Source organism: Amblyomma americanum, chromosome 4 (genome assembly GCF_052857255.1).
Source record: "Amblyomma americanum isolate KBUSLIRL-KWMA chromosome 4, ASM5285725v1, whole genome shotgun sequence".
NCBI classification, from domain to species: domain Eukaryota; kingdom Metazoa; phylum Arthropoda; class Arachnida; order Ixodida; family Ixodidae; genus Amblyomma; species Amblyomma americanum.
The window spans coordinates 162,545,135-162,571,719 of NC_135500.1; the positions used below are offsets into that span (position 1 = coordinate 162,545,135).

At 47.7% G+C, this 26,585-nt stretch overlaps 1 protein-coding gene across 1 annotated transcript; it reads left to right on the forward strand.

The window, feature by feature from the left end:
- LOC144129896 (uncharacterized) lies at positions 1–26,585 on the forward strand. The gene is made up of 4 exons (XM_077663957.1): positions 1–179; positions 965–1,172; positions 19,154–19,386; positions 26,306–26,585. Exons 1-4 carry the CDS (start codon positions 25–27, stop codon positions 26,583–26,585), a joined length of 876 nt encoding a protein of 291 aa, XP_077520083.1. The 5' UTR covers positions 1–24.

A 26,585-nucleotide genomic window follows, 5' to 3' on the forward strand; every position in this document is an offset into this window, starting at 1 on the left:
GAGCAACGTGCTTCACAGCCCGAAATGAATTCCCCGATGGATCCCGGCATGCTGTTACCCGAAAGCCCAAAGTCTCCGGGGTCAAGAAAAAGCATCCGCAGGACTCGGAGCAAGCACGGAGGCCCTGTCGAAAAACATAGTCCACTCGAGAAGAAGAAGCTCTCGCCAGGCTCGCACAAGTGAGTGTTGTACGGCAGAGTAGCTTAAAGCCCGGCGCAAATTTTAAAGTGTCAGCGCTAGAACGACGGCCCAGCCGAATGTGGAAAATACAAAGTTTTGTTGTTAGTATCATTCCTATCTGCCACTACCTGGCATAAGCGCTGCTGTGTCGAAGTCAGACGAATCTTGGAGAGAAATTTGCTATAATGGAAGCATGAAGAACGTGTTTGCGAATAACTTATCTGAAGAATGCACCCACTGACAGGCTGAAGGTACAGGGCGTCGCAAATATACGTGGTGGAGGTGTCACAACAATAGATATGAGTCTGACAGCTAATGTGGATTGGCGACCAATAAATGCCAAACCGAATTGGAAAAGAAACTTGAGTTATGAATACCTAAACTGGTCTGCTCAGTTCCGTAAAAAAACATTCATGTTCTATTGCTTGAGCAACAGGTTACGTTTCATTGTCAAGCTAGTATATTATTCGCATGTAAACAGATGGAAAAAACTGCTGCCTGCCATGACACGTGTGCTCAGAATGTTAAGCTTAGTGTATAGTGCGGAGAAATTAGCTAAAGAGTGCTATAGCGAAGGAATTGAAAACTCAGACTCTCACAGACAAGTAATAGTCTCTGAATTGCGGCTCTGAAAACACGCGACAAGGGCAAGCAATAGCGCCAAACCGCTCTCTCCGCATACGCCACTACACGGCTAAACAGCCCCAGATAAAGGCTGAGAAATACGACCAATAACTATTTTTAGTTTTCGGAGCTGCTGCTGAGTTTCTCCCCTGGTACGCAGGTCTCCGGACGGAAGAGGAGGGCGCAAGCCTCACAGGTCGTCGAGCGAGAAGATGCACAATGCAGCTTCCCTGCCGTCACATAAGATTCCACGCCGCTCCACAAAGCCACCGCGCACTCCGAAGTCACCGCCGGATGCAAAGGCGTCGTCTCCCAAGTCTCCATTGTCGTTGCAGGTTGCCCCAGCTTCCAGGAGCCGTCCCGAGAGAGTAAGCGGCCTCAGTGGTGATAGCTGAAATGACTCGTTTAATAAAGTTCTGACTTAACATGAAAAAATTTAACTCACCCAGCAACGCTCATCACCTCTAAAGGCACACACTAAATTGCGGTCTTAATAGACTACTAATTCAGCGAAAACTTTCTGAGAAAGCCAGAACAGATAGTTAAAATTGCTAGACGGAACGACTCATCTTTATGTGACATCGTAAAGTTGCGCAAAAGGAGAATCAGAAGACAGGCTACAGTACAACCGACGACTGAAGTTATTGAAAGTTCGCAAACACATATTTTAGGGGAAAATATTTAAAAGGAGCGTGCGCTGCAAAGTTAAAGTTCGAACTTTGTAGACAACTTAGTATCTTACAGCGCCTTGCCCCAGCACGCTACCTTACTCTTGGAAAACACAACTGCATGGTCTCTGATGCAGCCATTCCCCCTTGTATGCGATAGCGTAATCAGCTCACTCTTCCGAAAACCCGGCGTCGGACGTCATCCTGCGTGAGTTGGAAAAAAATTTCAGAACATAGAAGTAAATGATTAAAAGAAAACACCCGCCACTGCGGTTCCAACGCAAGCCCTCTGCGTGCCATGGGGGCACAGATGTCAGGTGGGCTAAGATATCCCACAACCTGGAGAATAGCGGAAAGATGCAGTCTTCCCATGGTTTCTTTTTTTTTTTTCAGATGACTGTTTTCAGTGTCGAAACGATGCCCCGTATCGCCAAAGAAAAAGTCAAGGAAAGTGCTTAGTGACAAAAACGAATGTCAGGCTCTTTGTAGAACGCGCTCCCAGTGTGTTCTACGACGTACCACTCCCTTGTCAGAAAACGTTACATAGGGTAGACTGGATGGCAGCATGACCTAACGTTATCGACGAGGGAGGGCCCCAGTTCGTCGAAGCATCTTCAGGCCTGCAAAACGTGTCGGCCACGAAGGAATGAGATGATAATCCTTGGCAAGAGCAGTAATTCCATCACGCGGCAATCGATAGAAGCGTACTTTATAAAGAAAAGATGGCGCTACTGCATTAACGACTTTTCAGTTCTTTTCGAGAGTTAGGTAACGTTCGTTAACAAGATGCTGTAAGATACTGCCTTGTATGCCAAATATTAGCTCTTATCTGGCCGTGTATGATCGATCATGTCCAACGTTCTTGGACAACAATTTTGAATATTTGAAAACAGCAAGGTAGTTGTTTGGAAATATTAGAGGTGGTGGTTCATTCTTCCGATATATGGCAAAATCTTTCTTTCATGGTGTTTTCATCGCTGGAAACGAGCTCTTAAACCTGTAACAGAAAATAAATGCGAAATAATATTAATAATAATAATAATAATAATAATAATAATAATAATAATAATAATAATAATAATAATAATAATTGGTTTTTTGGGGAAAGGAAATGGCGCAGTACCTGTCTCATATATCTTTGGACACCTGAACCGCGCAGTAAGGGAAGGAGGGATAAAGGAGGGAGTGAAAGAAGAAAGGAAGAATAGGTGCCGTAGTGGAGGGCTCCGGAATAATTTCGACCACCTGGGGATCTTTAACGTGCACTGACATCGCACAGCACACGGGCGCCTTGGCGTAATGCGAAAACTACTTTTTTTTTTAATGCGAAAACTACTTATTAGTAAAAAAAATTCAAGCCTTCCGACGGGAGATCTGCGGCTGTATTGATTGTTATAGTGAAATCTTGAAATATTTGAAAAAGTTGCACTGAGAAAGTTTTCCCGTTCAAAAATACTTTTGTCCAGAATTGTTGGGCATGTTACATCTTTTTGCCTCCAATATGTGCTCAGCAACTTTAAGTGAAATCAGTTGTCAGTTTCGCACTCGTCCTGAGCTTTGCATGTCCAGCAATTTCGGACAAAAATTTTGAAAACAGGAAAATAGTAAGATACCTTTACGGAAATATTGAAGGTGTTGGCTACTCTTCTAAAAGGAAAAACAAATATTTTTTTAAAGTGTTTCCATTGGTCGCATTGAACAATTACAACCCGCATAGAACACCAATGAGGAAAGCTTTTGTATAGCAAGAGCGTTAATAGAAAAAAAAATTCAAGACTGCCATCCGGTTTATCTGCAGATATGTTCATTGCTATAGTGAAATCTTGCATTATATGAGACATTGCGTTCATAAATGTTTTCCCACTCAAAAATCCTTTTGTCCAGAATTGCTGGGCATATTGCGCTGGTTGTTTTTTCTGCGCACAACTTTATCATCTCTGAAGAATTACACCAAATACAGAAAAAGAAATTGGTTCATTTAGCACGAAAATAAATCGTTCATTTCGCATAGAGCCTTTAGTTCAAAGCCCCCGCGGGTTCTGTGGCAATATAGCACCGGTCAAGCAGCCTTCGCAGCTCTTCCAGGGTTTTTCTAGAGAGCGCTGCCGCACGCTGCTGAGTTGTATCATTGTATTTTAGGAACTGTAGTTGTATATTTTGGCAGCCCCTGCTGTATGATATAGGATCGGTTTGTCCTCGCGTCAGAGGCATGTGTATTTATAGTGTCAGGAATAAATTCTGTTGGCAATATGAAAATTCACAAACGGGTTTGATTGTCTCCAGTGAATTGACTGTTCCCTCTTCAGCCTGGAGTGAGGCTATGGATGGCAGGTTTCCCAGGGGGCTAAGGCTTACATTTTGGCTAGTTTGTTGTAGCTGTGAAACATATTGACTAGCGCATACATAGACAGGGACCAAAGTATGTCCTATCTCTTACTCTTACTTTGGTTTGGTTTGGTTTATGGGGGTTTAACGTCCCAAAGCGACTCAGGCTATGAGGGACGCCGTAGTGAAGGGCTCCGGAGATTTCGGCCACCTGGGGTTCTTTAACGTGCACTGACATCGCACAGTACACGGGCCTCTAGAATTTCGCCTCCATCGAAATTCGACCGCCGCGGCCGGGATCACTCTTACTTTGGTCCCTGTCTGTGTATGCGCTAGTCAATATGTTCCACATTTCCCAGAGGGGTTCCAGGATAGCAGAGTGCGTTTGAAGGAAGGGTGTGGGCTCGCGGTCACCATTTTCATCTTGCTTTGTGTTGTCTCGGGCGACAGCATTGGCTACTTGTTGGTCTTTGTGTCGGCGTGCCCCGGTATTCACATAATGTTATGACGCGTCACTTGATACTCATACTGCATCAGGATGTTCAAGGTTCTCTGCTAGACTCTGCCTTTCGTGAAGTTCCGGTCGGTCGTTTGGGAGCCCGACTTGATTCTCAAGGATTTGCCCTATGTGTTGCCCTCTGCGATAGCTAGAGCGATCGTAGGCCTCATGTACACGGCAATTCCTTCAAGTGGCGCTAACGAGCTCAAGGTAGTTAGCGTCGATCACCATAGCCAAAGTGGCTGTTCTTTTGGAGTAGCTAGCCACGTCCACATATGTGTATTGGGGATCGCCTATATACAGTTATATTGTTTTATCTCGGCTGCTCTACTGCGCTGATGTAAGATGTGGTGCATATGGCGAGGAATAGGAGCGACCGTGTAGCAGACCTTTATCTCGTCCGGAACGTCTTCTGTCTCGCTGATTCCGCCAGCATTATGCAAATAACCAAGTTTGATGAGGAGTGCCCTACCGACGGAGTTAGGAGGTGTAGTTCTTCGTGTGCGGCAAGCTCTGAGTTTTCTGTCAAAGTGCTGATGTCCCTATGTCCCTCAACTTGCTGGTGGAGGTATTCACTTGTTGTCCGAGTGCTGTTTTGAGCGATTTCCGTAGGCCGGTTTTTACATGGTCCGGTTGTTTCGTGCTAAAAAATTGCAAGGGAAGGCTGTAATTGACTCCGTTTACAACGAAGGGATGTATTATCTTGAGCGTGTCCCCCTCTTTGAGTCAATTTTCGCGGCCGGCTAGTAGGGAAATCATCTGGGCCACCTTTGATGCACAGACGGAGAGTATTTTGACGGTATTATTGGCCCTCCCGGTGTAGAGAAGCCACATCCTTAGGTCCCTTAATATTTGCACCTTCGCTATGGGCGTCCCTTCTAACCGGAGATCCAGTTGGATGTAGTCTTCATACCGATGCTTATGGATTCTTATGAACACCAACGATGCGCATTTCAGCGCCTGGGCGTATGAAGCAGAACCCAGTGATTAGGCCTCTAGGTGTTTTGAGATAATGGGCTCTGCTTGCCTAATTCTTCTATAGCAATAACGCCGTCTGCCTTCCGCTCTGGCACCACACTTTACAATGCGAACTGAAGTCAGCCTTCTTCACAAGCGATAAACATTTTCTGCCCTTTTTGCAATTTGTTTCTAATCGTGAATGCTAGATGAGCAGCTTCGATCCAGCACTCTTGTCTTAAATTGGCGTACATATGTACAGTTTACAAAGGGGATCGACCGCCCATTTATGACTAACCCAACACTGAGAATTCTACAAAGCTTGAAGTGTCATGACTTTGAGCCAACCGCTTTTGTATGCTCTTACATTCCACAGAAGACACAGCAGCGCCCTTAGCATGACATTTTTCACGATATTTTTTCTGAGCGCTTTAGTCACGTGAGTGGAATTTATAAATAAATAAAACTTTCTGGTTATATTGGCGAAGCAAAAATTTAAGTTTACCGCATAGGGTACAAAATATTTCGCCCCAATTTGAGTCACTGGCCTAGCGGTACAATAGAAAAGAAGCTTACGTTAAACATTACGTTAAACGTTAAACATAAAACATGCATTTTTCTTTTCGACGTACACCTTCGGATTTCTTTGTCTTCTTTATTTTCCAGACTGCTTGAAGATTCTCTTTGTCATGCTATCAGTTATAAGTGAACATTTAGTGGTTACTTCTTTTACTTTTAACAGCGTCAAATTTTATGTTAGCTTAGCTTTACCGTTACTAGTCTATAAATGCCCGACCTCTTTCTTTTGTAAGTTCAAAATCGCACATTTATATTCCCGCTGTCTCTTTACATTCCCTCTTGTAAACCAACTCTCACAAACTTCCCCTATAAAGGGATCGTTTGTGGGTTTTAAATGAATAAGTATTCCAAAAGGATGTCGACTTATACGGCGTGTCCTGATTACCATGACCTCATGCCGGAACATGCAGTGCGTATCACCACAAAGCCATCCCCGAGGCTACAACACCATGGTCAACCGCTCCCTCATCGCCGTATGCTTCGGGCTCGCAGTCACTCTGGGCACGGCTTTCTTGCTGCACCGTGCAATTAGAGGCAAATCCTTTCGTGAGGTGGAAGCGAGAAATGCACCAACGAAGTGCACCAGTGATTCGTGTGTCCGCTACCGCAGCCTACTGAGCGCCGCTATAGAAGACGCCATGCCACCTTGCCGTGACTTCTACACTCACGTCTGCGGTCTGTGGAGCAAAACACAAGAACTAGGCAAAACGGCCATTCAACTGATGTGGGAGGATTTCATGAAGTTCGTCATGTCCACCCTTGACCACTTGAAGGTAAACTGAGCCTCCCATTATAGCACGTGCCGGTACAGGAAAATACCCGGAGGATGGTACCTTGGCACGCGTCCGATGACATTCAGAGCATTCAGAAATTTATTGCATGGCGTGCTGTCATGTTGACGCGTCGCTAATGCATTTACAATCAACAAAAGTATGTGTCTCAAGAAAGTACAACGTCCCATGTCAATTTACACTCTGCTTCTGACGCGATCTATGCGAAATGAAACAACCGGCGGTGTTTTGCTTGCAAAAGTGACACATGGAATATAGGAAGTAGTCTTATACCACAAGACAACAAAAGGCTGTACTATATGTGCATGCCTTAATAAAACTGTGTTGACATAAGGTGCGTAGAACGTTATAACCCACAAGTGGCTCTTGCACTATTCAGCGCTTTAGATGCGCCGAAAGAGCTCCAACGGACACACGCAGTGATACAAGATTTAAATTTTTAAGTTAGCGCATAACCTAGACAGAGTATGGTAAGATTTTAACGTAGTTATTCTGAGTAGACGTGCGAAGGCATACGTTTATTGTTGTTGGCTCACGGTTTTCCTTCGCCGGGTCGTCGGCACGTGTGGTGACAATATTACAATCAGGTTAAGCTCTGACCAAGGTTGAGCTTATCTGACCTGTTCGCGCCGCAGATGCAAGTCGACGAAGACGATGATGTGCAGTGCACAGTGCGAGGGTGTGTTGCAGTTCGGTGTGTGGCAGATAGGAGGAAGACGAGGAAGACGAGGGATTGGCTAAGTATTGGGCGGCTGGTCCTGTTTTCCTTTTCCCTCTGTGCCTTTGCACCTTTTTTCTTGTGTGGACAACGCACGCGGTGAGTTTCTAAACCTCAGGTAATGTCTACGCAGACTCCCGGCCAGGGGAGGTTCCCCTGGTCGGCTTCCCTACCGCCTCATGAGATGCCTCTGGAAGCTTTTCAACGCTCCGGCGTCCGCAGCATTCCTCTGGCGCTGGTGCCAAAGGATGGTGGTTCTATCAAAATTAACAATCGAGGGCCTGTTCGAGCTGCTCTCCTGGCGGCCACTTCCGTTTATGAGGCAATCACTGAGGTAAGGCAGTTTGGACGTGGCGGGATTCTGTGCCATTCACCAGACCTGTCGTGCGTAAAGGATCTTCTAAACTGCTTTACTTCTCGGTCTCTTTCGATAAACAGCTTCATTTGGTCTCATCTGGCCTGTACAAAAGGTATGCTTCGCAGTGTGGACTCTTGCTTGTCTCCAGTTGAGACCCGCGACCTTCTCTCTGCAGCGGGTGTTGTTGCTGTGTATCGCTGTAGCCGGGAGAGGAACAATGAGCGGGTGCCAACGGAAACGGTTACTGCCACTTTTGCGGGTACTGCTTGCCCCTCATAAATAAAAGCTCGGCCCCTAATCTTCTGTGTAGATGACCTTCCGTCTAAGCCACTGCAATGCAGCAATTGCTGGCGATATGGCCATAGTGCTAGTGGCTGCAAGTCCACCTTGCGCTGTTGCAAATGCGGCAATGACCATCCAGCAAATTTATGCTCTGATCAAAACGAGAAGTGTTGCCTCTGTGGTGGATCTTTAGCTGCAAATTCTATGGATTGTCCTTCTCGGGATTATGAATTGCAAATTCTTGAAATCACCGACCGCAAACGCTGTTCGCGACGCGAGGCAATATCAGAAACTAGAGAGGTCACGGCTATCCAGTTGTGTCAGCCCGTTCAGGAGTGACACTAGATTCGTATATCTCTCAGGCAATAGAGACTGCTGTGGAAGCCTCTATGGCTAAGATGGTTTACAGGACAATGTCCACTGTCACAAAGTGCATATCTAATGCTCTGGCAACGCAGACTACTCAGGCCATGCAAATTGGAATGACTTCTGCCATGTCAGCCATGCCTTCGTTAATGACCCAACACCCCTTGCCTGAGCAGTCTCAGCCCCAAGAACAAGTTACCGCTGTTTCTCCACTTCCTCGGTCCACTAATACAGATAATGCTCAAATTATCCATGATGCAGGGATGGTGGATTCGGATACGCGAATCTTGAAACGCAGTGGATCCCCCATGTCTAACTCTTCTTTTACACATCCTCAGCCGAAATCAAAGAAGCAACATATTGGCTCTAAGCCGGAATAAACTATTTTAGGGCAGGCAGTTGCTGCTGCCTGGATTTCTCAACCATAGGGGTGTTAAGAGTTCTCCAGTGGAACTGTCGGTCACTTCCTCAGCTTCAACAGACTTACTGTTACATATCTCAACATAATCCACACATAATTATTATACAAGAAACTTGACTTACATCTGAAAAACACTTCCATTTGCAAAATTATTCTTAATTTCGACAAGATTGTCAGTCAAGAGGAGGCGGCTTACTCATACTAGTTTCTTCTAAATTTTGTCACAGGGCTAAGATTACTTTTCAGTCCTCTACTATAGACTGTGAATTATTGGGTTTAGACATTGAAGTTCCAGGGTGCTATCCGTTTTCATTAGTAAATGTTTATTTTTCTTGCGGTGTGCAGGATACCAGGCTGCTAGATCTCCTGCTCCTTAATTGTCAGAAGTCAGTTCTCTTAGCCGGTGACTTTAATTCTCATCATGTGTCGGGGGGCTTTAAGACAGATTTCTGTGGTAAGCGCCTTTGGGATTGGGTTACTGATAACAACCTTTCGCGTATGAATTCAGGTTTGGCCACATTTCTCCGCGCACAAGTTCGTTCTGTGTTAGGTTTAACTTTCACCAGCTCTAGAGTTCCAGTATTCAATTGGCCGACTCTAGATTGTGGAACATCTAGCGGTCACATACCCATCGTTTATGTTGTTAATTGCCGCTTAACTCCGGCATGCTCTCAGCTGAGGTCATATATAAACTATGACCAGTTTCTGCCCTCTTTGCGCTCCACTCTTGCTTCAGCGGTTAATTCTGCTGAAGAGCATTGTGATGACCCCCATAATGCGCAGGTCCACACGGGACGGAGAGGCAAAGAGACACCGTATGGCTCAGTTTAATCAAACAGGTATATTCAATAATTACACATGGTTAAGGTTATACATCAGAGGCTGGGGCGTCCGAGCTTACGTGCCGACGACTTCATGGGGGCGATGGAGTGGCTCCGGAGTTGGGCTCGAGCGGTAGCTGGCAGAAGCTGCACGCCGTCGGGCTTCGGCGCTGAAGGCCCTCTTCGCTAACGATGTCGTCCTGGGCGTGGATGCAGTAGAATTTCAATAGTCGTCCGTTTCTTCGAGGATGGATCTCAAACCCTTCCTCTAGTGTCGTTCGGCTTGGAAGATGAACAGGAGGCGAGCTTGTAGATGATGACAGCAGAGCATAATTTTACAACAGAACAAACTTTGCACTACTTTACTCATCGACCGGGCAGGTTAGTGCCTAAGTAGCATCACATTACATGCTAAGCATGGAGCCCCAGCTCAGACTGGACTGCATCCGTTTACATGTGCTTTTAAGCACTTGATTAACAAAGGACTAAGGGCGGTCATTTCCAGTGGCCCGCCCAAAGCATCAATTCTCCAATCCAAAATAACATGCGAGATGGGGACCACCCCTTTGGGTTGGGCTTAGCCTCGAACCCAGAGTCTGCTAACAATACAAACTAAATAAACAACAAAAACGCCACCACTCTCTCTCAAGTGAGAGTATACACAGGCTCTCTCTTCGGAGCTAATTCACTAGCGCCTGTCTTTCCACATTCTTGGCGAGTACTGCCTGTCCGCCATGACAGGTGTCCGTCGCGGCCCTTCTGGGAAGCTGTGGGTGCCTTCCCGGCGATAGCCCACGACAAAGGGGGGGGGGGGAGGGAAAGAATGTCGTCTTCGCGGTAGCGCATAGCGTCGGCTGTGGTACGGCGCGCTCTGGCCCGCTGACAGCTCCCTTGTCCTGGAATGTAACCGGAAATTGGGGAGGATAAAGCCTGTTTCCCCGGGGCGGCGGCGGGTCCGGTTTTTCTGGTCGTCACTCAAAGAGCATGGCTGGGTAATTGATGATGCCGCTGTCACGGGTCTCCGTCTACGCCGCGCCGTCGAACGTGGATCCTCGTAGCACACACGGAATGTCACACTCGCTCACCCTCCAGAAGAATGTTCTCCGAACATTTGAGTCCACGCAGCTCCCCTTGTCTTTCTGAATCGCCTCGCACAGTGCGTCCGACAAAACACTTTTCGCTGCACTCAACACCACAGCACAACACCATATGCCTCCGCTGTCAATACTGGCGTCTCCAGGGGCAGCACTGATCTTCTTTTACAGATAAACATGAAACTCAGCACCCAAGCCTCTCCTTTCTAGTCCAAACTGGACGAAATAAATTTACCACAGTTACAAAGGAGCTCCCACTTCTAGCACGATCACGGCACAGACAAAAGTATAGATAACGAAAGGAAGTAGGGCAGGTTCTGCATGCGCTCCGCATGCTCTCCTGTGCAGGTGTTACTTAATGACAGAAAGGTTTAACTACCAACTCCGATAACTTAACACATAAGCACATAGCAATGTTATGAGCTGCGGCATTACACAATTCTAACCAGTTCACAACTCCGCTCTGTTTACGCCATTAGTCCGACTTAGCTTTCCGATTTCGCAGCGGATATCGGCCTTCATGAGTCATACTAAGTAAGTCTGTGCCCCTTTGTCTGCTTTGGGACTCGCGAGGGCTCGTGGCAGGAGCCTCTCCTGGCGTTATCTGCGCGGCAACCTCGCGCGCTTCTTCTTCTAGCAATGCATGAAGTAAATCCGGTGGCATTCCGGCCGTCACCTCGGGCGCCTGCCGAACAAATGCAGGAGAGGGCGTTTCTTGCGAACTATCTGCGCGCTCCGCTTCACTTCTGTCCCCATCAAAATCCGCGCTTTCCCTTTCCTCATTTCGTGAATACTGAACCGGTGCCGACTTGAGGCGATTTGCGTGTATCCTTATCAAACGCCGGTTCACGTCTCGGACTCTGAAGTTTACCGGAGAAAGCTTCTCGACAACCTCGCACGGTCCTCTCCACTTCGTCTGGAACTTACGAGCTAGCCCAATCTGCCTTTGGCAGTTTTCAATGTACACGCTGTCCCCCACATCAAACGGCGCGTCTCTAGCACTGCGATCGTGCACCTCCTTCCTGCGCTTCGCCGCTTTCTTTAAGGACTCCTTTGCGATGTCCCTCGCCACTTGCAAGCGCGATTCTAGCTCAACCTTATAGTCGTCCAGTGAAGCGTATGGGACACGACGGGGGCCCTCTGGCACTTCACTAGGCTGGTCCGGGTCTCGGCCGTAGAGAAGAAAGAATGGCGATTCGCCCGTGCTCTCGTGTGCTGCGGAATTGTAGGCAAACATTGCATACGGGAGCCACAAGTCCCAGTCCCGCTGGTCGCGCGAAACAAAATGCGACAGGAACCCGGCCACGGTTTGGTTCAGTCGCTCCACCGCGCCGTTGCAAGCCGGATGGTACGGTGTTGTCTGCTTCTTAGCGATCTTAAGCAGCTCGCAAACTCTCCTCATTAGCTGCGACACGAAGTTCGTTCCCCGATCTGTCAAGAGTTGCCTCGGGGGTCCATGTCGGAGCACGATCTGTTCGACAAATGCTCTTGCAACCGTGTCTGCCTTCTGATCTGGGAGTGCTACCGCTTCCGCGTATTTTGAAAGGTGGTCGACAAATACTAAAATGTACTTGTTTCCGGAAGTGGTCGTGGGCAATGGGCCCATTATGTCCATACCTGTCCGCTCGAAGGGAGCCGAAACCTCAGGGAACGGCTGAATTGGAGCTGGTCTTCGTCCCTTGGGTGTTTTTCTTTCGAGACAGGAATGACACTTCGCACAGTAGTCTCTAACATCCTGTCGCATGCCACTCCAAAAGTACAAACGCTCCACACGCCTGCGTGTCTTCGCTACGCCAAAATGACCTGCGCATGGCGCATCGTGAAACGCGCGAAGAACCCTTTCTGTCCACGACCGAGGTATGACGACTCTCTCCCAAGCGATTTTCTCTGGTCTCCCTTTCCTGGTTGGCCTCGTGCGCCGACACAGGGTGCCGTCTTTGTCAATGAAATAACCTAGCTGTTCGGGATGAGACGGTGCGCCCTCTAAGCTTTCGATTATTCGCTTCAGGTCAGGATCTTTGCACTGCTCTGTGCGTAATTCGGCGGGGTCGACTACGGGGACAAACTCTTCTATAGCTGCCACGGCAGCTGTGCGGCTGAGTGCATCAGCATTCAGATGTGTCTTTCCTGACTTGTGCTCAACTTCAAAGCAGTATTCCTGCAGGTGTAGATTCCATCTAGCGAGTCGCGAGCTAGGGTCCCTGACACTCATCACCCATTTCAGAGGATGGCAGTCTGTGACTAGCTTGAATTTGCGGCCGTAAAGGTAGCATCTGAAGTGCTTTACTGCCCAGACAACGGCGAGGCACTCCCTTTCCGTAGCTCCGTACTTTTGCTCTGTGGGGCTCAACTGTCGGCTAGCAAAAGCAACGGGATGTTCTTTGCCCTCGATAACCTGAGATAGCACGGCACCAACTGCGAACTTTGACGCATCTGGGGCCATAACGAAGGGCAAACTAAAATCCGGGTGGCGTAACAGCGGTGCACTCATTAGCTTCCTTTTCAGGGCCCCAAAAGCATTCTCCGCGTTTTCGTCCCAACGAAAGGCGACATTTTTGGCTGTTAAGGCGGTGAGCGGCTTAGCGAGCTTGGCGAACTCCTCTATGTGCCTTCGGTAGTAACCGATCAGGCCGAGAAACTGCCGGACCTGGCGGACGCTAGTCGGGGATGGAAAATCCGAGACACACCTTAGTTTCTCAGGGTCCGGTCGCACGCCGTCAGCTGAAACAACGTGCCCGAGGTATTTCACCTCGTTTTTGAGGAATTGGCACTTAGAGGGCTTCAGTTTGAGACCCGCTGCTCTTAGTCGCACCAAAACCTGCTCAATATCGCGCAAATGGTTATCAAAACTGCCACTGTATATGATAATGTCATCCATATACACGAAGCACAGCCTCCCCAGAAGACCTGCCAGGATAACATCAGCGGTTCTCTGCCAGACAGCAGGGCTGTTGGCCAGACCCATCGGCATTCTTTTCCATTCATAGTGCCCTGAGGGCGTGTTGAATGCGGTTTTCTCGGCATCTGCCGGATCCATTGCTATCTGCCAGAATCCCGCCGCCATGTCCACTACCGTGAAGTACCTGGCAGAGCCCAGCTGAGAAAGCGTCTCCTGTATATTGGGGATGGGGTATGGATCGATGCTAGTTACGGCATTTAGTTTGCGGTAGTCCACTACCAATCGATACGAGCCATCTGGCTTTTCCACCAATAGTGCTGGTGCTCCCCAGGGTGACTTTGAGTGTTCGACAATGCCGCGATCAATCAGGTCCTGCACCTGCCGCTCCATCTCCTCACGTTGGGAGTAAGGAATCCTGGACGCACGCTGGTAAACGGGCGATGAAGTGCCGGTTTCTATCCTGTGCTTTATAACGCCACAGCAGCCCAAATCCAGGTTGGACGCGGCGAATACCTCCGAGTAGTCGTTCAGCAAACCAGCCAGAGCCTCCCTCTCCCTGGATTTTACGTGAGAAAGATCGAACGACACCTTTGTAGCAGCCGAAGGACTAGCATGCTCTACAGTTGCGAGTACCGTATCGGTGGGCTCACGTTGCTCTATCGCAGAGGTGAAGAAAGCCAATGTTTTGTTCTTGGGAAGGCTCAGTGGCTGCTGGCTACAGTTAACCACCCGTAGGGGCACTCTGTGGGCGTCATTAACTGTCACGAGGCACGCGGCTGCCTTCAGGCCATTGCTGAGAGAGTCGACCGGCTCAAGCACTCCCACGGCGCCGCTCTCTACATCTGAAGGCACAAACGCGTACAAAATGTGCTCCGACCAAGGAAGGACGACCGCCTCCTCGACCAGCCGGACGGCAACCCGCGAATATACCTTCTCCAATGACCCCACTTCTGACACCAGTGTGATGACCCCCATAATGCGCAGGTCCACACGGGACGGAGAGGCAAAGAGACACCGTATGGCTCAGTTTAAACAAACAGGTATATTCAATAATTACACATGGTTAAGGTTATACATCAGAGGCTGGGGCGTCCGAGCTTACGTGCCGACGACTTCATGGGGGCGATGGAGTGGCTCCGGAGTTGGGCTCGAGCGGTTGCTGGCAGAAGCTGCACGCCGTCGGGCTTCGGCGCTGAAGGCCCTCTTCGCTAACGATGTCGTCCTGGGCGTGGATGCAGTAGAATTTCAATAGTCGTCCGTTTCTTCGAGGATGGATCTCAAACCCTTCCTCTAGTGTCGTTCGGCTTGGAAGATGAACAGGAGGCGAGCTTGTAGATGATGACAGAAGTGCATAATTTTACAACAGAACAAACTTTGCACTACTTTACTCATCGACCGGGCAGGTTAGTGCCTAAGTAGCATCACATTACATGCTAAGCATGGAGCCCCAGCTCAGACTGGACTGCATCCGTTTACATGTGCTTTTAAGCACTTGATTAACAAAGGACTAAGGGCGGTCATTTCCAGTGGCCCGCCCAAAGCATCAATTCTCCAATCCAAAATAACATGCGAGATGGGGGCCACCCCTTTGGGTTGGGCTTAGCCTCGAACCCAGAGTCTGTTAACAATACAAACTAAATAAACAACAAAAACGCCACCACTCTCTCTCAAGTGAGAGTATACACAGGCTCTCTCTTCGGAGCTAATTCACTAGCGCCTGTCTTTCCACATTCTTGGCGAGTACTGCCTGTCCGCCATGACAGGTGTCCGTCGCGGCCCTTCTGGGAAGCTGTGGGTGCCTTCCCGGCGATAGCCCACGACAAAGGGGGGGGAGGGAAAGAATGTCGTCTTCGCGGTAGCGCATAGCGTCGGCTGTGGTACGGCGCGCTCTGGCCCGCTGACAGCTCCCTTGTCCTGGAATGTAACCGGAAATTGGGGAGGATAAAGCCTGTTTCCCCGGGGCGGCGGCGGGTCCGGTTTTTCTGGTCGTCACTCAAAGAGCATGGCTGGGTAATTGATGATGCCGCTGTCACGGGTCTCCGTCTACGCCGCGCCGTCGAACGTGGATCCTCGTAGCACACACGGAATGTCACAGCATACAGCAAACGGCATATGCTTGGCTTTTGAGTAACGCCGAAAGAAGTCCGAGTTTTTGGTACGTATCTCCAGACGAAACACTTCAGATAGATGGTGGAATGCAGATTGCTCGCGGGATTACAGACGCAGAAAGGATGCATGGAAGAAACTCCTACACATTCAGTGCCTAAAAAATTAGAATGATTATAAGTTCATTGCGGCTACTTTTAAACACACAATCTCACAAGCGAAAGAATATTATAAATCTGAGCATTTTGATTTTCTATCAAATTCAGAAAATCGTCGCGCACTTTTCGGTTTCTTAAGATCGCGGAAAAAGATTTCGGCTTCATAAAATTCACCCTCATGTGTTTTAACCCCGCAAGAAGCAATAAAAACAGTTGAGACGATTTCCAAAGGATTACAGCAGCGTTTCGCCTCTGTACTTCCTTTCCGCTCCGCGTTTGTGGCGTCAGTGGACCAGTTTCAGCATGTCCCCCCTATTACCCTTCCCAAGCTTTCCCCGATAGTGTTGAGGTTACCAACTGCTGCTCCTGGCCCTGATAGGGTAACATCAAAAATGTTAACGATCATTTTTGAGGAGTCCCCTACATTCTTATTGCAGCTGGTTAATTTTTCAATCAAATACGCATGGATTCCTCCTGAGTGGAAAACCGCAAAGTGATCCCTTTATCTGAAAACAATAGTGGTGGCTATTCTCGGCATAATATTAGACCCATTTCATTGACATCAAACGTGGTTAAGTTAATTGAAAGGGTCATACTCGTACGTGTTTCGGTGTTCGTGGACCGCAATAATATCCTTAGTCCCTGTCCAATTGGTGTCCGTCAAAAATGTTTCATATGGAATGCTCACACCTATCTTCAGAGTCGCATTCGTCTTGTGGGGCACCAAAAAATGCATGCTGCGTTGGTGACATTAGATGTAGCCAGAGCTTATGACAGCGAAGAACACTACATAATATTGCAAATATTATGTACTCTGCAGTTTGCGAATTACTTACTTGCGTGGATATATGCGTTTCTTGAAAACAGACAATTTTTTGTATATTAAATGGTGCGAATTCTGGAAGATACAAACAAACCAGAGGTGCTCCACAAGGGGCAGTCTTTTCGCCTGTGCTCTTTAATATTCTAATGAGCTCTATTCCCAGCCATCAAAACATGGGCACGTAAGTCTATGCGGACGACATTGCATTTTTCACTGCTGCAGTTGACATTCAATCTTTGTGAGCCTGCAATGTGCTTGAAAGTTGGTTGTGTGACTTACGTCTCACCTTAAATGTAAACAAGTGCGCTGTACTTGTTTTTCAAATGAAAGATCCTGTTCATCTGTCTCTCAGTTACCAGCGACAAAATATTCCTCAAGTAAAGTCCTTAAAATATCTTGGTGTCATTTATGATGACAGCCTCACATGGCGCTCTCACATTGACCATGTCGCAGCGAAAGGGGCTCGTGCTGTGGGCATGTTGCGTAGATTAAGTAATCCCGGTCCGGAATGCGGAGAGATGCACTTTTGCTTATTTATGTTTGGTATGTCCGACCAATTTTAGAATTTGGATCTGTGCTGTTTTCTGGTACGGCTGCTTACAAAATTCTTCCGCTCGTTCTTTTGGAGCGGGAAGCGCTTCGGTTGTGCATTGACCTCCCCAAATGTATGGCCAATAACGTGCTTTATATTGAAGCCCGTATTCCCCCTTTATCATCTAGATTTCAATTTCTAACTGTTCAGACGTACCTAAGGATATATGAATCAGATTTACACCGCTCCTGGTCTGTTTTTTGTTGTCAGCCGACTTCCTTTTTTGGAGTCCACTGGCCTAGATTTTATACCCCGCAGGTAGTTATGGTACATAATTTGCTTGATCCTTTAAATATTCTTTTGTATAACATCCTTCCGACAAGAAACAGTCGGTACTCTGTAGAATTTGTCTGTGACGACATTTTCCCGAAAAACGCTAAGCATTTACCACACCGCATTTTAAATGGATTATTAGAAGATTTACAAAGCCTACCTATTAGCTTAACTATAGCTACTGACACCTCCCAATGTGATAAAAAATGCAGGGGCGGGAATATATTGCCCGCTTCTAGATTGGTCTGTTTCTGTGCGGCTTCCCAACTACACCCCCAATTTTCCAAGCGGAGTTTCTGGCGGTGGTATTTGCTCTTCGCAAACTAGAGCCAGCTTTTTCTTCAGTGGCTGTCATTACAGACTCCCTTTTTTTGTGTTCGTGTCTTGCTTCGGCTGTAGATTCGACAATCCTAAACACCTTCCATTCATTACTCCATCCGCATTTGAGCCTTGTTCACATAATATGGGTGCCAGGTCATAGCGGTGTGACAGCCAATGAAGTTGCAGACTGCCTGGCAAAGGCGTCCCTCAATGGCCCCGTGCTACCTATCGTTCCGGCTACAGCGTACATTACAGCAGCGAGGTTCCGGAGACAGAATTTGTTAAGAATGACAACTGGATCTCTTTTGAGATCTGATGATGACCTCCACCTGAGGTAATCGTGGAGCAGGCAATCATGTTATTCACGGCAGGTTTAGGTATCTCTATCAAGGCTCCGCTGCCGGATCCCAGACTTAAATTTTTATTCGCACAGATCTGTGTTGGCGCTTAATCCCGTCGGTCTATTCTGTGGTGAGCACGTAACCATAGACCATTTTTTCTTGTTTTGTCGCCGATACACCATGATGAGAAGACGGCTTTTAGAGAAACCTTTACAACAGCTTTGCCTTTGTTTGAGCAGCCCAGTCATATTGTCGTTTGGAGCCACCATACTTGGGTACAGCCACAAGTCTGCTTTTACCGCCGTCCAAAATTTTTTAAAGCAATCAAGACGGCTACCTTTAATTTTTTTTAAGTATTCAATACTATTTTTATTTATACAATTATCATTAACATTTAACCAATTGGCCATAAACATCAGTCTCGATCACCTGCGTGCGTTCTGCATTTCCCGTTTCATTTCGTTGTTCCTTTTTGTTTACTTCTTCCATCCTTAGCAATCATTTTAATTTCGTCCAGGAAATATTTACCTGAAAAACTCTCTGTGCCCCCCAATTCTCGACCAATCCCCCTATGTGGGCATGTGCCATAGTATGAGGACAACAACAGCAACAGTTTAACACAAGGCGTCATCGGCTGCGGCGATAGCATAGTGCTCTCCATAGTGCTCTCGTGCAGTGGCCACGAAGCTGATCTGACCCAGCCGCGGCAAAATTTATCCGGAAGTCCATGTCAGCTACAAGATTCTTGGTTGGGTTGGACCCCTTGAAATAGTGCTTTCGCTTAATGTTTTTCTGGGGTATGAAAGGTGCTTCAATACATATCACTCTCCGGCTTTTCTTACCTACGATGAAATCCATGCGCCAGTGAGACGTAATGACTGACAACCTGATGTTGCAGTCAGCATAGAAACATGTTCTCTCTCACCCAGACTCACGCGCCCTCTGTTTGCTCTCCAGATTTCCAGCGTCAATCAACTGATCACTCAGAAAGGTCTCTTGTACCTGAAGTCGTGCCTCAACGTCATCAAAGTGGATAACGTCGACAACGTCAAGCGAGTGTTGGCCAAAGGAGGTATTCTATGGCCCGAGAAGAACCCTAAACCAGACTTTCTCAATGCCATACTCTTCATGTCTTCCAACGTATTCGCGCCTGTGCTTCTGGAACTCACCATCGAGGACAACTACGGCAGGTATAGATTTTCCTTTCCAGTGCGGAAAGTGTCCCAACTATTCATGCCACGCAAGAACTGTGAGTGATTTTTACAGCGAAGCATTCTTTCGGTGAAATCATGTAAATGAAATTCGCCGAGTAACTAGCATCTAATCGTAATTCTTAGTTAATAATGGCTGGCATTGCTCATTTTCTAGTCAAGCTTTGTTCGCGAGGATTTTTCGTGGTAGTAATGTTTCCAAACGGCACATCTCCTGCGGCAGCTGTTCGTTAACAAGCAGCTGGTTGTCACAGGTAAAGCGACACGTGTCAGTAACCAGCGGAAATTTCGTTTTTCATATCGGTCCGGCCTCTATCACTCCGTCCAACGGAGTGTGGCCTCTTGCGAGCGCTGTCAACGCCGGTAGAAGCCCCGGAGCTGCCTCCCGGACACTTGCAGCCGTTCACCAACTCGAACAATCCGTTTTCTATTGTACCACGCAGAATGCGATCACGAGCACCCTACAGGTCAGCTGCGCTAGAGACGGGGCTGACTTGATTCTGCACGTCATTTTCCAGCATTGCACTCCTCGTCAACTGCTCACCCTCCGTGGGTGCTGCATCCTCTCCCGTGCCGATGACAAAATTCTTCGTTCGTGCTGCATGCGACACGAATTCACCACGGCTTATCACCCACAGGTGAACAACCTCACGGATCGTCTCAACCACAATGCCCACAGACATGCTCTGCATGTATGTCTCCCGACGATCACTGGGACCGGGACGTTAGCCTGCAATTTCAGCGCATCGCCTATAATTATTTTCGCCATAGTACCGCTATGTACTCGCTCTTTTATTCCCCTTTGGGCGAGACCCATTACTGCGCTTCGACACCTTGCTGCCCCGCCACTGAGTACATCACTACTTGTACTCGTTATTCCATCGTCCGAGCGGACATCGCCGGCCAGGTTACTTGTCACACGCTGTCTGTCTCCCAAAGTTCTCAAAACCGCCGCCACGACAGTCGCCACCATGGCGTCCATTACTCTCCAGGAGATCCTTCGTCCGAGTATGGTCTTTTGAGAAAAACTTAACAGCGGGATACCGGCCCTTACCGTGTTTTCCTCCCAGTGACCAATGTGACCTAGGAGAACGCACCGCTCCATGATAATTCACTGTTCGCTACTCTGTCTTCCCAAATAGTGCATGTGACGCACCACAATGCCTACTATTCCCGTTCGATATTGCCCGCCTAGCGTTAACCGGCACGGTGACATTGCCGAGGCTGAAGATGTTACCAGTCGACGACGAAGTGGCTATGCTCTTAAAAGTGACGACGCTGGGAGTGTGCATGCATGGGTGTTCTTCAAACCTCGGATTTTGATATGGAGCTAAAGCCGTTCGAAGAAGGAAAGAAATCATCATCATCATCATCATCAGCCCTACTACACCCACTGCAGGGCAAAGGCCTCTCCCATGTCTCTCCAATTAACCCTATCGTTTGCCAGCTGCATCCACCCTTTGCCTGCAAACTTCTTAATCTCATCCGCCCATCTAACCTTCTGCCGCCCCCTGCTACGCTTACTTTCTCTTGGAACCCACTCCGTTACCCTTAAAGACCAGCGGTTATCTTGCCTTCGCATTACATGCCCTGCCCAAGCCCATTTCTTTCTCTTGATTTCGACTAGGATGTCATTAACCCGTGTTTGTTCCCTCACCCACTCTGCCCGCTTCCGATCTCTTAACGTTACACCTATCATTTTTCTTTCCATGGCTCGCTGCGTTGTCCTTAACTTAAGCTAAACTTTTTTCGTTAGCCTCCACGTTTCTGCCCCGTAGGTGAGTACCGGTAAGATTATGCTGTTGTACACTTTCCTCTTGAAGGAAATTGGTAAACTGCCACTCATGATCTGCGAGAATTTTCCATATGCGCTCCACCCCATTCTTATCCTTCTAGTTATCTCCCTCTCATGATCCGGATCAGCTGTCACTACCTGCCCTAAGTAGACATATTCCGGCACAATTTCTAGGCTCTCGCTGCCAATTGTGAACTGTTGTTCCCTTGCTAGGCTGTTGAACATTACCTTGGTTTTCTGCATGTTAATTTTTAGACCCATCGATCTGCTCTGCCTGTCTAACTCGTTGATCATGATTTGCAGTTCACCTCCTGAGTGACTCAGCAAGGCAATGTCATCAGCAAATCTCAGATTATTTAGGTATTCTCCATTTATTCTTATTCCCAACTGTTCCCAATTCAGGCCTCGAAATACCTCCTGCAAACATGCGGTGAACAGCATTGGCGAGATCGTGTCTCCTTGCCTGACGCCCTTCCTTATTGGAATTTTATTGCTGACTTTATGGAGGACTATAGTAGCTGTGCAGTTGCTATATATATCTTCCAGTATTTTGACATACGGCTCTTCTACCCCCTGATTACGCAATGCCTGAATGACTGCTGAGGTTTCCACTGAGTCGAATGCTTTCTCGTAATCAATGAAAGTTATATATAGAGGTTGGTTATATTCTGCGCCTTTCTCTATCACCTGATTGATAGTGTGAATATGATCTATTGTAGAATATCCTTTACGAAAGCCTGCCTGATCATTTGGTTGATTAAAGTCAAACGTTGCCCTGACTCTATTAGCGATTACCTTAGTAAATACTTTGTAGGCAACGGATAGTAAGCTGATCGGCCTGTAATTTTTCAAGTCCTTGGCGTCTCCCTTCTTATGAATTAAGATAATGTTTGCATTCTTCCAAGCTTCTGGTACAGTCAAGGTCATAAGGCATTGCGTATACAGGGTGGCTAGTTTTTCTAGCACGATGTCCCCTCCATCCTTCAACAGATCTGCTGTTACCTGATCCTCCCCAGCTGCTTTTCCCCTTTTCATTGCTTCTAAGGCTTTCTTTACTTCATCTTTCGTTACTGGCGGGATGACGCATTGCTGTGCACTGCTGTCTTTCTCATTAGCGTTCTGATTACATTGGCTACTGTACAGGTCTGTGTAGAACTCTTCGGCTACGTTAACTATCTTATCCATATTGCTAATGACATTGCCCTGCTTGTCTCTTAATGCATACATCTGGTTTTTACCTATGCCTAGTTTCCTCTTCACTGTTTTTAGGCTACCTCCGTTCTTTATAGCATGCTCGATTCTCTCCATATTAAACTTCCTTATGTCGGCTACCTTGCGCTTATTTATTAACTTTGATAGCTCCGTTAGTTCTATTCTATCGGTAGTGTTAGATGCCTTCATGTTTTGGCGCTTCTTAATCAGATCTTTCGTCACCTGAGATAGCTTCCCGGTATCTTTTCGAACTGTCCTACCGCCTACTTCTACTGCGCACTCCGTAATTATTGATGTCAGGTTATCGTGCATTGAATGAACATCAAGATCATCTTCCTCAGTTAAAGCCGAGTATCTGTTTTGCAGCGCTATCCTAAACTCCTGTGCTTTCCCTCTTACGGCTAACTCGTTAATGGTCTTCTTCTTCGCTAGCTTCTTCCGTTCCCTCTTCAAGTCTAAGCTAATTCTAGACCTTACCATTCTATGGTCGCTGCAACGCACCCTTCCGAGGACGGCCACATCCTGAATGATGCCAGGTTTAGCGCATAGTATGAAGTCGATTTCATTTTTAATCTCACCATTAGGGCTCTTCCAGGTCCACTTCCTGTTTTCTCGTTTGCGGAAGAAGGTATTCATGATCCGTAAATTATTTCTATCCGCGAATTCGCCTAATAACTCTCCCCTGCTATTTCTAGAGCCTATTCCATAGTCACCTACCGCGTGGTCGTCAGCCTGCTTCTTGCCCACCTTCGCATTGAAGTCGCCCATCAGTACAGTGTACTGCGATTTTGCTCTATTCATTGCTGATTCTACGTCCTCATAGAAGCTTTCAACGGTGTGGTCATCATGGCTGGATGTGGGTGCGTAGGCCTGCACCACTTTCAGCTTGTACCTCCTATTCAGCCTAATTACTATAGCTGCTACCCTCTCGTTAATACTGTAGAACTCCTCTACGTTGCCAGCTATATCCTTATTAATGAGGAAACCCACACCTAGTTCTCGTCTATCCTCTAACCCGCGATAGCACAGTATGTGTCCGTCCTTTAGTACTGTATACGCCTCACCTGTCCTCCTAACTTCGCTAAGCCCTATCACATCCCATTTATTTCCCGCTAGTTCCTCGAACAGCACTGCTAGGCTAGCCTCACTAGCTAAAGTTCTAGCGTTAAACGTTGCCAGGTTCAGATTCCAATGGCGGCCTGTCCGGAGCCAGAGATTCTTAGCACCCTCCGCTGCGTCACAGGTCTGACCGCCGCCGTGGTCAGTTGCTCTGCAGCCGCTGGGGACTGAGGGCCGAGGGTTAATTGGTTTGATCATAGAAGGTTGTGGCCAAGTACTACACCAGGGTGGCCAAGTCCTGCTCTGGTGAGAGAGTGCGTTGTCGGTTCTGGTCACCGAGATAAGGCCGCACTCCAGGCCTGGTTATGCAATCCCATCGACACGCGGATTTTTTTTTTAAACCCGGTGGAGAATTGCGCGGCACCAGGATTTGAACCCCGGTCCTCTTGCACGCGAGGCGGATGTTCTACCTCTACGCCATCGCTGCATCCAGGAAAGAAATAAATAGAGTTAAAGTCACCCCCTAGTTAGCTGCAGTCTGAACGCGTTCGCGCATGCGCAACAGACAACGAAGCAGACGACGGCGGTGTGCCCAGCGTTATTAATGGCTGCGCCATCGGCCAAAGACTTCCAGTGACCCTTTTCGAAATCCTTGAGGCAAGGTTATAGTGCTCTCGACTGCCAAGTTAAAACCATTATGTATTATGGCCTTGAGCTAAGGTGAGACAAACCAGCACAGACAGCACTAAGTTTCGATTTGATCTTTTGCTGTCTGACCGGCTCCACACGCTGAGAGAGTTGCGGCCTTGCGGAACAGAGCACAAGGCAGCAGACTCTACAGTTTCTTGCAGCAAAGAGGCCTTCCTCGTAGCAATATGTTTTCCTTCAGAAAAACTCACAGCACGGTTGCGCCTCTGTAACTTAAGATTCAGCGATAGCTGTTTAAGCGTTTAGTTTAGTAGTTTAGTTCATTTTAGTTTAGTTTAGGCATTTATCCATGTGACCACTGGTGTAGTGGTCACATGATGCACCCTTGCACTGGCAGGCGGCTGTTCCAAACAGAGCCACTTGCAGGCTTTGCAAACCAGGTTAACCGTAATATGAGGTGAGTGCGTTAATGACCGGTGGGTGTGTTAATGGCATCCACCCAACGGGTGCATTAACGACAGTTACGCCGACGGCGACGGTGACAAGGAAGCCAGGGACGGGCACCTAACAGCTTTCGCTGTTAAAAAGAAACGCCCAAAAAATTCCCGAAAAATTGGCGGTAGTTTAGCTGTGGTTAAACCTGGAGTGACGCGATAGCTACAGCTGGCCGAGTGGAACTTGGTCACGTGACCAACCACGCGTCGAACCACGTGATTAGCCACAGCGTCGCGCCGCCGGCAGCTGTTCCGCATCACGCGCCCAACCACGTGACAGCGTGATGGCGCAGCCACAGAGTGTAGACGACGCCACGCTGAAGGCTCTAAATGCTACCGTAATTTAGCTACTACTACAAAATCACTTAATCCCCTGCACTGCTGACGAAGGCACCTAATGTTGCCATGATTCACGACGAATGTGATTGAGCTACGCAGCCAGGTTCTACATATTTTTCACTGAAATAAGTGTCACCGTGTTCCGTAATCACAGCAACTAATTAAAGATATAAATAACCATCCGACTAAGTAAACAGGTTAACTTAGTCCCTTTATCTGAATAAAGCTTCACGTGAACTTAGTCCATTGCTAACGAAGCATTTTCTACAACCCCAACGGAGGAAAATAATGGCCGCCTAGTGAATGAGAATGAAACTGAGATCATCAGAAGCAATACATCGTCCATAAGTGTTTTAAATTACTGCAACGAGGTTTTCGTGAGAAGAAAATAAAACAAAGAAACGCTGTCACCTAAAGCCATATTCATTCCAAAATGTCACTCGCCCAACAGCGAATTGAAACAAAAAGATCTCTCCTCACCTCGTCTCTCCTGTTTTCTCTCCTGGCGACAGCGACAAAGTTTTATCTGAAATGCTTCAGGAACTATAGCTGCAACTGTGTTCCGCATACCTATACCAGGGAAAATAGTGAGAGAGCGGTTCCACTTACAACCCGCGTGCTCTGGTTAAGTCCTACTAGGTAAGAAAAGACTGCGAAAGTTTGTTCTCCACATTAAATAACCTAATCTGAATAGCGTTCATATAATATATGTGGTTCAGAGGTTTAATCTGCAACTGATTTAGGCTACGCAAGTCTATATGGAAACGAAATTAAAACTTCAGATAACTCTTAAGACCTGAGACCACGAATATCTTCGGCACCGTTATGCCTGCCTTTATTTCATGTGTGTCGTGCTCTATAATGAGACAGCTTTTCGCATCTTTGCGGCATGATAGTCACAGTCATGTGAATGCTGTTGCGCGTTAACTGCATTCGTCTTGATTACGTAATCTCAGTCGTAGAATCTGCTAGTCTCCAGCGCTCCCTTGTGATGCCAGGTCGTTGCCTTCTGGGGTGTGTCTCCTGCTTTTGAATCAGAATGAACACAGGAGCAACCTGGCGCGCATCACTCTGTTTCACGTGAGCGGAATGCATATCTAGGAGCGTAGTAATCACACCCCTGGTTAGTGGGCATGCATGCATGCGTATTTTTCAACTTAAGCTGCATGCACACTAATGGACACACGGAATGTATCCATCCATTCAGGCTCAGGCTGAGGCTTCATTTCCGCCCACCAGCTGCGTTCTCTCATTTTAATATCGATATTTACGCGACCAATGCGGTGACACTTTCTCGTCTGTCACGCCCTCCGGTTGGCCTATACCCTCACTCACTCTCATTTTCTTGCAGGGGCGCTTACCTGCAGTGGCGCCCGACCAGCACCTACAACATTCGTAGCGAAGAGCTGAGGAGGCTGTTCGAGACGCGCCACATTCGCCAACACCTGGCAGTTTCGTACAAGGCATTCGCCGGAACTTACAACGAGACGCGGTTGGACCAGCTCATGACTAACTTGAACGGCTTCGAGGAATTCCTGAAGCGGTGGAAGGACGTGGTCGACGATTTGAGGGTGTTCAACGACAGCACCGACATCCTCCGGTACACGCCGTCTGTGAGCAGGAAAAGGTAA

What these genes read in the sequence shown, in the direction of transcription:
- LOC144129896 (XM_077663957.1), top strand. Translation starts at nt 25, where the DNA reads ATGAATTCCCCGATGGATCCCGGCATGCTGTTACCCGAAAGCCCAAAG. An exon ending in CCAGGAGCCGTCCCGAGAGA is followed by an intron (nt 1,173 to 19,153) that starts GTAAGCGGCCTC and finishes TTTGCTCTCCAG; the next exon opens with ATTTCCAGCGTCAATCAACT. An exon ending in ATCGAGGACAACTACGGCAG is followed by an intron (nt 19,387 to 26,305) that starts GTATAGATTTTC and finishes ATTTTCTTGCAG; the next exon opens with GGGCGCTTACCTGCAGTGGC.